Below are 12,551 nucleotides of genomic sequence, written 5' to 3' on the forward strand. Positions count from 1 at the left end.
GCTCCTGTGGGCACGACGAGTTTGGTTCACCCAAATAACTTGTTTTCATCATAGGCTTTATAGGTGATCAAATTCAAATTCTTCAAAAGTTAACATTCAAGTGTTTCGTATCCAATCGTTTATTAAACAAACAATTCACAATACGAAAGCCATCCTATATACAAAATGAATATGTAAAGGCAAATAAAGAAAAGGGTATCAATCTAAATAACTTCCGCGTGTTCTCCCTGATATGGATTCCTATAAAGACTTCGCGACCCTACCCTAGACTTGAGCCTTACAGCAGTAAATATCACAGCCTATCATCAAAATATATGAGCACTATAAAATATATAATTACACATACATCATCCGTAATAAAAAATAAACATATATGTCCCGTAAATGGCTACAAACTGCATTAAGAATGTATCTCCTCCCGGATAAAAGATTCTAAAAATTTAGATGTACAACTACAAATCTAATTATCACATCATCAATTACCAGAGTCTCCAATAATACAGGTATGCTTTTCAGAAATTTAGGAACAAACCATAAACTATCCCCGGACCATGTTTCACAAACCTAACGTATGAAGAAATTAAGTCGTTGACTGTAACGTACTTTAGCGGAGGAAGGTTGCACAGGTTTCCTGACAACCGTATATCAGAGGACACCGAATTAAACATCACGATTCAATAATCAAACAAAAAAGTTAGAAATAAGGAGCTGGGGAAGTACCTTTTCGGGCTTTGGTTAAATTTGCCCTTTCTTGTGACTGTGAGATACTATTGAAATCGTTCAAAGTGAAATCTTCCCCCAAATACCCAACTCAACAAAAGAGTCATCACGCAAACAGCAACAGATAGGGATGAACATTCCATCACGTAACCTGTGAACATAAATAACAGTGAACATATTGCACAGAAGGGTCAGTTCTTTTCTGTTGGGGATCCTTTCCCATCAGATTTCTTAGCCGTTTCCTCGGCTGCTTTCCGTTTCTTCTCTTCCTTCTCTAGCTGCCGCCTTTTGTAGGCTTTCTCGCCTTCCAATGCCATGTTTTCAAGGCTCTCCACCTTCAAGGCATTCTGTAGCCACTTGCAACTCAGGACAGCTACAATATCAGGCCGACACCTGTATTCGTATTGGAAAATCCATAGGACTAGTGCCTTGGATGCTTCTGTAACCTTCTTGTACTTTTGCCAGGGAAAATCCAATCTTCTCTGTTCGTCCAGAACCCCGGAGTTTCCTTTGCTTTCATCAAACGGCATTTTGCCAGTGATGAAAATGTATAAAATGACTCCTATTGCCCAAATGTCGGACTTCTTAGGTTCGTAGGGTTCCCCTTTGAGGATTTCTGGAGCGGCGTACGATTTTGAGCCACAATACGTCCTACTTAGATCCTTCGTACAATCCCCTTTCACAAAGCCGAAATCACAGAGTTTGATGAAGTAGTTTTTGTCCAGGAGTAGATTTTCTAGTTTCAGGTCCCTGTGTGTGATGTTTTGATCATGAAGATAACGGACTGCTTCGCAAACCTGGCAAATCCAACATTTAGCGAGAGGTTCACTCAAAGCACCAGATTTCTGAATATAACGCAGGACGTCACCATTCTCAGAATATTCCAGAATCATATATATGCGCCTCCCATCATCGAACATATCCATCATAGTCACAATGTTCGTGTGACGCATTTGTGGCCATATATCTAGTTCTCGCGGTAGGAACTTCGACTGGAAATCTTTTGGAGCTTTTAGACGATCAACTATTTTCACTGCAACTTTTTCACGCTCTTTTGAAAAGCAGTAGGCTAATTTTACCTTTGAATAGCTTCCACTGCCCAAAGTCCGTCTAACCAAATATCCTTTCCTTGCAAGAATTGCTCGGTATGTCGGTCTGTATGTTACCGACTCTGTTTTCGATATCTGTGACCGTTTGCACTCCACTGGTTCCACTTCTGCTTTCATAACCTGAAGCTCTGAGTGAAGATTAGACATGTATTTCGTTTCATCACTCATATCTAATCGTGGACATTTACTGGGCAACATTTGAATTCACTCCTGCCACATTTACACTTTCAAGAGCTTCTTCTACACTCTCCAACGGCAGCTTGTTTGAGCGGAAGTGTTGCTAACTTTGACGTCATAATGTCGTGACGTCACGTTGCAACAGAACGACGCTCATTCTATGCCGCGCAATACTGAAAGAATGGTTCCTCCTCTCTGTCGAGTGTGTTAGCTTTGTCAAACATGTAACAGACAAAATGAGTCGTATTGTCAAAGATTTAGTTGTGTCGGAGGAAGAAGCGGAGCTGAAGAAAAGGGGATATTGTCTCGGAACTACTCTTGGAGAAGGTTCTTATGCTAAGGTGAAGAGCGCGTATTCCGAGAAGCTTCAGAAGAGGGTTGCTGTCAAAATTATCAATCGCAAACGTGCCCCTAAGGACTTTCGTGAGAAGTTTCTTCCGCGGGAACTTCAAGTGTTGAAAGTGGTGGATCATCAAAATGTTATCGCACTGTATGATATCCTGGAGATTCACCACAAGGTACAGTGACAAAATTTTAATATATCTAAGTCTAAATCGATATTGCGATGTACCAGTGCTAAACTCACCTATACACGATGCACGATATCGGTGACGACAAGTAATGTTTCTAAAAATGAGATGATCTAGAAACTGGCACTATACAAAACTGTTCGTTATCAAGTCTATAGATTGTTGTTATGAAACCTCGTTCGCACAATTTATAATGCATTATATTATATAACATTTCCTGTCCTGTTTATTATCGTGACTCCTTAAAATTATGAATCATTGATTAATCGTTTCAAGTCACACAACCCAAATGATCCAAACCTTATTAAAGAGGTGTTTCGATAGGCAAGCAAATGTCTTTTACCTTTTACCATAATAGATTCATTACTGAGACAAGATAAATTGTATAAAACGGCTTTCCTAACATATTTCGATATTTGACAGACAATGTATGTATGTTCCCCCTTGTACTATGCTTCAAAAACGCAGATTAACCAAAGCTTTTGTCCGTCGTTCACAAATCATTAGAGACGATACATAATGGTTGTGTTTGTTATGATTAGAACATTTTAGATTAAAGTTGTGTAGCTCAAAAACCAACAAAAACCAACACGATTCCTCTTGTGAAATGAAATTCGTGAAAGGACTTCGTCTAAAGTCATCAAAAACACTTTGCGTATTTTAGTTGATTGGTGAGTTATGTCTCTTGAAAAATGTATCTTTCAGCACCAGAACGATTCAGTCATACTTATGTTAATCCTTTCCCTTTTCCTCGTACCCTGGTGGTTAGCTCAATGCTTAAGCTGTTTGTATTTGATTCCACTCACTGGATACAAACTGACAAGCCCATTTCTGGTGTTTTTCCAACTGTAATTACTTGAATATTGCTCAGAGCGGCGTGAAACCACCTCCCTCACTCAATTACGCTCAATAAATGTATTTGCCACATAAACTGCAAATCATTTGTATTATCTCTCAAATGTTAATATGTCCTTGTCGAATCATCCCGCAATGAATGTTTGTTGCTTGAGTTTGTTCTTTGTACCCCGTTGTTTTTCGTTTTATCAGCCCCATAAATTTGTTTGCTATTCAAACCTCTTTAGATATGCATGAGATTATGGTATTCGTGTATAACTAAACTGCGATGTTCAAAGATATTATCTCAGCCACATGTATTTTTAATAGCTGAATAAATTGAAAAAAAATCGGAGATGGCAGTGTATGTAAGTTGGTGCGATATATGTGCAATGTTGTTCCGATTCTTATTCCAAATGAGTACGGATCGCTGGTGTGCCTAGTAAACATTAATTCATTTTACAGCGACTCCCCATATCGATACCATAAGTGAAATAAATTCACACACTGTTTTTAACAAGCTTTGTTTATATGACACTTCCAGCCACGAGGTTAGCTATAGAGCCAGATGGTCCTAATTCTTACATTTTTTTTCAAAAAAGAATTGAAGAAAATATAAGATTAAAAAGGAACAGTCTTTGCGTTAGGTGGAATACAGAAATGTGACATTTAATCCCGAAGAATAAAAGAGCAATCAAGAGAGAAACACAGAGAGAAGAAACGAAGCTATGCTACAGCAGCCCTGCAGAGCTTTGTCTTGTCCCTAATGACGAGAAGGAATTAGCCCGTGTGCACCAGAACGTAAAGAATAGGGCGGACGGTCTTTGATTACGTCGCGGCCCCCGGGCTATTCTGCATAACCGAGGCCGAATCTCTTTCAGTCGTTTATGGGGAGGATATTGATATTTCTTAATGTTTGTGTTTTCACGACGGGACAAAAGATATAAGATGGATGAGGACATGCAAATTTACACGCTCACAAAATAGGTTGGAATTACCCTAAATAAATTCCGCGTCCATAAAACTTTACTATGAACATGTTTATAAGTCAGTGACGTACCACGGGCTGACAAAATTCCATGGGAGTTGAAGGATGGTGGTGCTACTTGCTAAGACCACAGTGAGTGAGTGAGTTCAGTCACATATGACACGTATGAGTTATTATTCTGTATGGCCCTCTCCAAGGACCAATTCACACATTCCTTCCTGAAACGACGACAATTATCTATTTAGATATCGTTTAAAACATTTTCTTAATTATAGTTCGTTTTGTTTTGGGTTTATTTTTTATTTATTTATTTTGTTTTTGCTTTTGTTTTATTTATTTATTTATCTATTTGCATGCGTTTATGCTCGTACCCGCAGTGCGAGGGGATCAAATCGTCTTAGGCCCCGCAAATCGGAGGGCAGAGTTGCGTCCCTTGGAACATGACGTTCGGCGCGAATAGCGATCGTTTGTTTGATCATATTTTATTCAATGTTGAACAGTACAAATTCTGTAACTTATTATTATGAACAATAATGCATGGACGTAATGACTGGACATAATAATATTTAAACATATCCTTCATTAATCGACGCGACAATGTACAAAGTATTTATGTACGCGACTAAAGATATTTTCATCAAAAGTGTTTGGCAGATCAGGGCTGCCGTGAAGAATGGTGTCAACGTCTATGTGAACATCTGACAGTTGAAAATCTTGCTTCAGATCAAAACGGCAGCTGACAAATGTTTGACATTTTAAAGAGAAATGGTGCGCATCTTCCACTGGAGCACCACAAATGCAAGCTTTACTCTTTGATAAATTAACACGAAAAGGATGGATCTTCATCTAATGAACTACACGAATGTCTTAACTTTGTGTGTCGTATATTTGGTTTTCTTTCACCGGCTTTCTTTCACCAAATAGAAAATATTTTGGAACTTTGTCCTTTTTTTCAGACAACTTAAACGATGATAATGAAGTTTGTAGAATGTACGCAGTTCCCTTTGTGTTCGTCTAACTTTCAATGGTAACCAACCAGTTTCACTGTATAAACTATATCTTGAAGCAAATTTAGGCAATCCAGTTACAATTCTTGCTGCTTCGGGTTGTATCATTTCATTTTATCACAAATATATTTAGGGCAATTATCGCAGACCTCGGACACATATTCTAATATAGGCCGAATATAATTTCATTCATGCAAGAAAAGGATATATCATGCGTGCTTTAGCGTCCTTAACGAGGAAACAATTTTGAGGCATTTTCTGTTGCAGCACGCACATATTGTATGATCCGAAAAGATGACACCAAGGTGGTTATGTCGATGTACACATTCCAATTGTTCATTGTTGAAAATGAAGACAGGAAGTTTTGGAAAATTTCCATTTTTTAAAAAAAACCACACACATGAATTTCGTCTTGTTCTGGGTAAACGTAACTAACCATTTGCCAGCCTTTTCACTCAATTAGTCTTGTCCTCATCATTGATATAGGAAACAGATGCAAAATATTTATACAATTTTTGACTTTGTCAAAGTCTGTAAGTGCTAACGGTATTCCGGAATCATCAGTTACGAGAGGGGTGTCCCTATGAAGCAGAACCTTTCAACAAATGATGAAAAACCCACCTATAATGTGCTGACTCATCAGAGTGAGAAGATGAAAAATCTGCCTTAAGTGAAATAAACATTTTCATGGCTATCTTTTTTAAGAACGTTCACTAAATTCCTCTGCTTTTTGAATTTAGATACATCAGAAGTATTCAGCATTCGAAATGCTCTCTTTCTTAAACGGTCTATTTGTCTAATTTCTCTCCGACGTTCACTGTAGAACCAAAGTTTGTCTTTAGGTCTAATTGTAACGTTCTGGTTTCTGATACCTCAAATCATGTAATGCTTAAGCAGAGACGTAAATATTTCACAAGCGTCGTTAACATTCCCGGAGTTTTAGAAGAAATACTCTCTCAATTAGTGTCCATAATCAGATCATTTAAAACATCATAATTATGATTTAAAAGCATCATAAAATAGCGATTCGACACGATTGTGTTTTCAGATCTACAGTAGTTGGCCATAAGTGAATCATCATTGATGAAATTCCCAAAGATGTAAATTAACTCTTGCTAGAATAATTTTCATAAATTTACTTTTGGTCGAATTGCCTTCATTTCTTATCTTCCAGCTGGGAAATTATCTCAGCTGGATACACATAATTTCCATTTTCCTATGATTGTATTAAGCAAACTGCAACTATTTAAACAACATACATATATATTAGACATGATAATCAGGTTTAACATGGCTGTCTATGGGATAGATTAAAATTAAATTGTATTTATGGTGATTGAAATCAGATGTCATTCGATAACTAATCAACGGAAAGATGAAAGAAACTTGTCAACACGTATCTGAGATGATTTCCGAGATAAGAAAATATCAAAATAAAGTGACTTCTACTCAGTTTGCTGACTGTTGTTCTTGTAACTGTTAAATTAACATGCGCGTCTATGGACGTTTTACTAACGATGACTCACATATGACCAACTACTGTTTGTATCATCACGATACCAGTGCTCGTGGATTTCAAACGTCTGAGGCCTGAATAACTTGGCTGATCTATCACATTAATCTGATAGATTACAGGTACGTTCCATAATGGGTATTGGGTGGCCTTGTGGTTGAAACGTTCGCTCGTCAAGCCGAAGAACCGGGTTCTATTCCCCACATGGGTACGATGTGTGAAGCCAGTGTTCTGGTGTCCCCCGCCGTGATATTGCTGGACTATTGCTAAAAGCGACGTAAAGTAACTGGAAAACTGTCCAAAGTGGCCCAAACCAAAGTGGCCCAAACCAACTAACTGACATTTTCCCTTGGCGATATGTTCGTTTTGGTTGCAACGTGTGTTTGGCGCTGAGTAAAGCGCACAGGTCACAAATCATGCTTTATGTGGCTTATACTAATAGTAATGATAATAAATATGCACATTATTATTACTAATTGGTTAATATAGTGGAAGCAGTCTAAATCGGCACTCACTGGGACTGAAGAGATAATCCGTACAAGTCATGAATGGGACTGAGATTTTATGCCAGTGTTGACAACTTGCCGGATTGGAAAGATGCCGGTTTTGACAGCTTCCACTGTACATACATTATAGAAACAAAGGCAATGTTATGATTGTTTTAAACAAAAACAAAAAATAGAAAAAAGAAAGAAAACAACACCAAACCAACGCATTCCGATTTAATTTATGAAATAACACCGACATATGTTTGTCTTCCATTTTGTGTTCAAAATGAATCTTAACTTATAATTAGATTTTGTTGCTTTGTGTTCATTTTTCAACAACATTTGCATTTGATGTTAATAAAACTGAGACTGTTGCTGTTTGCTGTAATGGTCAGACAGGTCTACACTGAATATTCTTTTTCCGATTCTAGTTATATATAGTGATGGAGCATGCAGGTCATGGTGACCTCTTGGAATATATCAAATTGAGGGGAGCCCAACCAGAAGACCAAGCACGCAAGATGTTCAGGCAGTTGATGGATGGGATAGATTATCTCCACAAGAATCATATAGCTCACAGGTAAGTATTTCATCTTGGAAACTGTGCTTGTTCCCGAATCCTCTGGTTCGTATCGCTACTCGTACCCGGCAGTCCAAGCTAAATGTGTGTGACGGAACGTAACCAGTCTACATGAAAACAGGTTATGACGTCATAATTTGATGACATCATAGCTATATGTGTTCAATAGCGAGCTATGATCTTTCGCCTTTTTCTCGAAACGTTGCATTACTTTTCGTAATGTGACGTTTATAATTATTCGCAACGGTTTCAGCTTTGACCTTCAGGTAGAAATGTAGTACAGACATGGCAAAGTCGGGGGGATGGGGGGTGGGCAGTTTCAGTTTTTTAAGAGTTGCGTCTTGGCTGGTCCTGAGTTCGATAATAGTGGGTTTAGATAACTGAAATAGAATAGAATAGAATAGAATAGACTGTACTTAGTATAGAGCACCTCCCTTTGGATTGTCCTTTCACCTGCTGCCTACATCAGTAAAGTTTCGCGAAGGTAAATAGTCAACCAAAGAAGACGTTTCAAATATGGATTTGACAAAAACAAAAAAAATAACCCAAAATAGATCATTAAAAAAAAGAAAGCCCTCACAATCGTTATCAAAACGCTACTGGCTTTAATGCGATGTTAAACATATGCATTCATCCATTTTTAGTATGTTTTGGCAAATCAATATCATAGCATATTGATGCCGATATCCCTGTGAACAAGAGTCCACCCTTGCCACGCGGTCGATCCCCAATGCAACACTTCGGGTTTCCAACTTGACAAATCGTTGAAAAAGACTGAGGTCATGCTCAGGGCGTTAAACCAGAGACACACTCATTCAGTCATTGAAATAGTATTGTCTTCGACATTAAACCTATGCGGGTTATTTTCCAGGGATCTCAAGTGCGAGAACCTCCTCCTAGACAGCCAGAACGTAATCAAGGTATCGGATTTCGGCTTCTCTCGCTTCTATGACAACGGTGTCACCAGTAAGACCTTCTGTGGAAGTGCTGCGTACGCAGCTCCGGAAGTTCTCCAAGGTATCCCATACTTTGTGCCTCTCCACGACATCTGGGCAATGGGGATCATCCTGTATATCATGGTAGGTGAAGAATCCATTAAACGCAAATACTTTAGGATGCTAGAACTCGTACATTCAACAAAGCACAATTCAGAGACACAAGCGTTGCTAAAAGTTATACAAGATTTGTACGTATGTTAAAAAAAGTGATATGTTTCTCTGGAATCGGCGCGTCACATTTTTTGTGGGCGTAACAATATTCTATTGCCTTTTTGAAAAAAACATATTTGACTTGGCCGTGTCCCGATCATCCATTTGTCCAGTATAAGAATGAGAGTCTTTAAGAATGAGTGACTGACTCAGCGACTCATTAACACTTGCTAAACTTCCCAAGCTGTATTTGTGAAAAAAAAATGTGTTCCTCCCACGTCACTATTTTTAATCAAGACTTTTAAAAAAAAGTCCTACCGCCCTCGTCACTTCTGAAAAACATATGCCCGAGAAACATTTAATGTTGTATTCAGCCTTAGCCATCTTAGTACAAGAATGTTTAGTAGTCTGTACAGAGTGACAACGACCAGCGTTCCATTCGCAGGACAACTGGCGTAAACCCCACAGTACAATGACTAGTGTTAACTCACAGTGTAATGACTAGTGTTATCCCACAGTGAAATGGCAAGTGTTATTCCACAGTATAATGGCTGTTACCCCACAATACAATGGCAAGTGTTGCCCCAGAGTGCAGTAACTAGTGTTATCCCGCAGTACAATGGCAAGTGTTACACTACAGTGCAATGGCAAGTGTTACCCAACAATGCAGTGTCAAGTGTTATCCCACAGTGCAATGACTAGTGTTATCCCACAGTACAATGGCAAGTGTTATCCCACAGTACAATGGCAAGTGTTAACCCACAGTACAATGACTAATGTTACACCACAGTACAATGCCAAGTAGTACACTCGCTGGGCGATGACTAGTGCTACGCCCTGCAGTATATGGCATGTGTTACCCCTCACAGTACAGTGGCCACTGTGACGCCCCAGTGCAATAACCAGTGTCACCCCTCGCAGTACAACCAGTGTTAATCCTTGCAGTACAACCTATGTTAACCCTCGAAGTACAACAACCAGTGTTAACCCCTGCAGTACAACAACCAGTGATACACTTTGCAGTACAATTAGCAGTGTTACCCTCCCAATACAATGACCAGTGTGACCAGCGCACAATGAGGGACAGTTACCGCTCGCATTGCAAGGACATGATAATTCAAATTAGATGGCAAACTTTCACAGTACGATAGAAAAATTAACACGTGGGATGTCCAGTGTTCAACTTTCACTGAACGATAGTCAATATTACACTTGTTGTACTATTATTACCTGTCTATACCAGTGGTTATTTTTTTAGAATTAATACTGCTTACGCTGTTCCTTCAATCTTTAGATAAAGACGTTTTCTGTTTGTGAACTAATGTTTGTTTTTATGTCGCTGGTCACTGTGAACTTGAAACCTGCAGGTGTGTGCCTCAATGCCGTACGACGACTCCAACCTAAAGCGCATGATCAGAGACCAAACTGAAAAGAAGGTCAGTTTCTCCAAGTCCAAGAAGATCTCTCCAGAATGTAAGGACTTGATGCATCGAATTCTCGAGGTTAACGTCAAGAAACGAGCTTCCATCGCCGCCATGTCGGAGCATCCGTGGATAAAAGGGAGCAATGACGCCACAACGACACCACTGAGCCAGGCATCCTCGCCACAGCCAGTCACCAGTGAGGACAAGAAAAAGGACAAGGTGAGCGAAGATAAACCGCGCCCAACGCTTCTCACCGACCTTCACCTTAGACCGGAAGAAAGGGATGGCAAAAAGAAGTCAAAGGACAAAATCGGAAAGAGTGAGACGCCGGATATGCCTCTTCAGCCGGAGGCTAAGGCGTGAATGCGGTTGGGTGAATGATTTCTCAAACATTTCTCTAACACTGACAGCGTTTGTGAGGTTTTATTGTTTGCTACATCAAGAAAGTGCAATATTTGTTGAGATTTAAATTCCTAATTTTGTGTTTATAGTTTTATGCTAATGGGTGTATCTGTCTGGGTCTGATTATATTTATGTTTGCTTGCTCAACAAAACTTCAACATTTGGAATCAAAGACAATATAATCTATTAATATATATCATACGATTGTTATTTCAGTTTTGGCAAAGTATATCTGACCTCTTTATACAGCCAGTGTTTGTTTATAGATATTGAAGCAGCAGGGTTCCATGTATGATGTGTCATCTTTTCAGTTAGGTATATCAGCTGACTTTTATAGCTGCTTTTATAGCTGCTGTATGTTTGATTGATATTCTTGGGGTTTTTTCAAACATGCAATTGTAGTTTGATTACTCTTAGTTCATCCTAGTGTGTGTTATTGGTAGAGATTGAAGGCTGGCAATTGGTTTAGCGAAATGCTTCCTCGCACCAGCTGACTGTGGGGTTCAGCACAGAGCTCTTATATATACAATGTAGGATGTACCTGTTTCATCAAGCACCGATACCTGCAGTTGTCACTTCAAACGCCGTCCTGTTTCCCTCACATCAGGGACAGTTGTTTATGGGTGTGGTTGTATGTGCTGTGTGTGTAAGTGTGTGTGTGTGTGTGTGTGTGTGTGAGAGAGAGAGAGAGAGAGAGAGAGAGAGAGAGAGGGGTGTGTGTCTGCATGTGTATGTGTGTCTGTGGTGGGGGAGGTTGTAATGACTTCAGTCATCAAGTTTGTTCATAAAACATTAAAGCATTTGTGCTGATTGAAAAATCGTAGGGGCGGGGAGAATGGGGATGGTGGGAGGGTATATATTTGTTTTAGCACGAGTTGGATGAGGGCATTGTCTTTGTACATAAACTCCTGTGGGGCATTCCTCACCCCACCCCCACTCCCTCTCTTCTCCCTTCTCTTTTCTCTCTTATTCACTCATTCAGTCATACTACAAATTACGAGCGGTCACTTACTCGGAAAGTGGGCATTTTGCAAATCGTGTTATAGGTTTTGGATCTGGTGTGCGAGAGTGTGCGAGAGTGTGTGCAAGTGTGTGCGAGTGTGAGTTTCTGCTGCTTCTGTTGGAAAGATTTAAATATATATGTTTTAGTATGGTAGATTTGTACTGTAAAATACGTGGTAACCATGGCACCATAATTTCCAATTAATATCCTAGAACACCAGTATAAATACAACGGGGCATACCAGAGACTCTTTCATACAGACAGTTATTAATCCAGGGATTGTTTTTGATCTGGTGCCATTCGGACTGACGAGGTTTTACTTTCCAGAGTATACAGTCTGTGTTCGGCGTCCTATTTGTTTCCGTTACATGGATATTCTTTCTTGATTGTTATTGTTATCCACTGTAGTTACTTTTGGTAGATGTGTTATTAAGTTACGCATGCGTATGTGTGAAATTGTGAGCTATACAGTGTTACCCAGGCGTTCAAAGGTTATCATAAATGATTGCGTAAATTATACTTTTGTCAAATGAAATTTTGTTAATAAACTTTATAGTTTACAATGTAAGTATATGTGCCTTTTGTGTCAGAAAAATGGATTTCAATTAGTCTACCTTTACATTTCAGT

The 12,551-nt window shown here is 39.2% G+C and overlaps 2 protein-coding genes across 2 annotated transcripts; one reads left to right on the forward strand and one right to left on the reverse strand.

The window, feature by feature from the left end:
- Positions 1 to 911: 911 nt before the first annotated feature.
- LOC137294638 (testis-specific serine/threonine-protein kinase 6-like) lies at positions 912 to 2,027 on the reverse strand. Its single transcript, XM_067825699.1, has one exon. The coding sequence runs from the start codon at positions 2,025 to 2,027 to the stop codon at positions 912 to 914; it is 1,116 nt and encodes a 371-aa protein (XP_067681800.1).
- Positions 2,028 to 2,126: 99 nt separating this feature from the next.
- On the forward strand, positions 2,127 to 10,881 carry LOC137294364 (testis-specific serine/threonine-protein kinase 3-like). The gene is made up of 5 exons (XM_067825369.1): positions 2,127 to 2,131; positions 2,218 to 2,524; positions 7,798 to 7,946; positions 8,818 to 9,025; positions 10,462 to 10,881. The coding sequence occupies exons 1-5, from the start codon at positions 2,127 to 2,129 to the stop codon at positions 10,879 to 10,881; spliced, it is 1,089 nt and encodes a 362-aa protein (XP_067681470.1).
- The last annotated feature ends 1,670 nt before the right edge of the window (positions 10,882 to 12,551 follow it).

Source organism: Haliotis asinina, chromosome 8 (genome assembly GCF_037392515.1).
Source record: "Haliotis asinina isolate JCU_RB_2024 chromosome 8, JCU_Hal_asi_v2, whole genome shotgun sequence".
In the NCBI taxonomy this organism is placed as follows: domain Eukaryota; kingdom Metazoa; phylum Mollusca; class Gastropoda; order Lepetellida; family Haliotidae; genus Haliotis; species Haliotis asinina.

What these genes read in the sequence shown, in the direction of transcription:
- LOC137294364 (XM_067825369.1), top strand. An exon ending in TCCTGGAGATTCACCACAAG is followed by an intron (nt 2,525 to 7,797) that starts GTACAGTGACAA and finishes TTCCGATTCTAG; the next exon opens with TTATATATAGTGATGGAGCA. An exon ending in GGATCATCCTGTATATCATG is followed by an intron (nt 9,026 to 10,461) that starts GTAGGTGAAGAA and finishes TGAAACCTGCAG; the next exon opens with GTGTGTGCCTCAATGCCGTA.
- LOC137294638 (XM_067825699.1), bottom strand. Translation starts at nt 2,027, where the DNA reads ATGTTGCCCAGTAAATGTCCACGATTAGATATGAGTGATGAAACGAAA.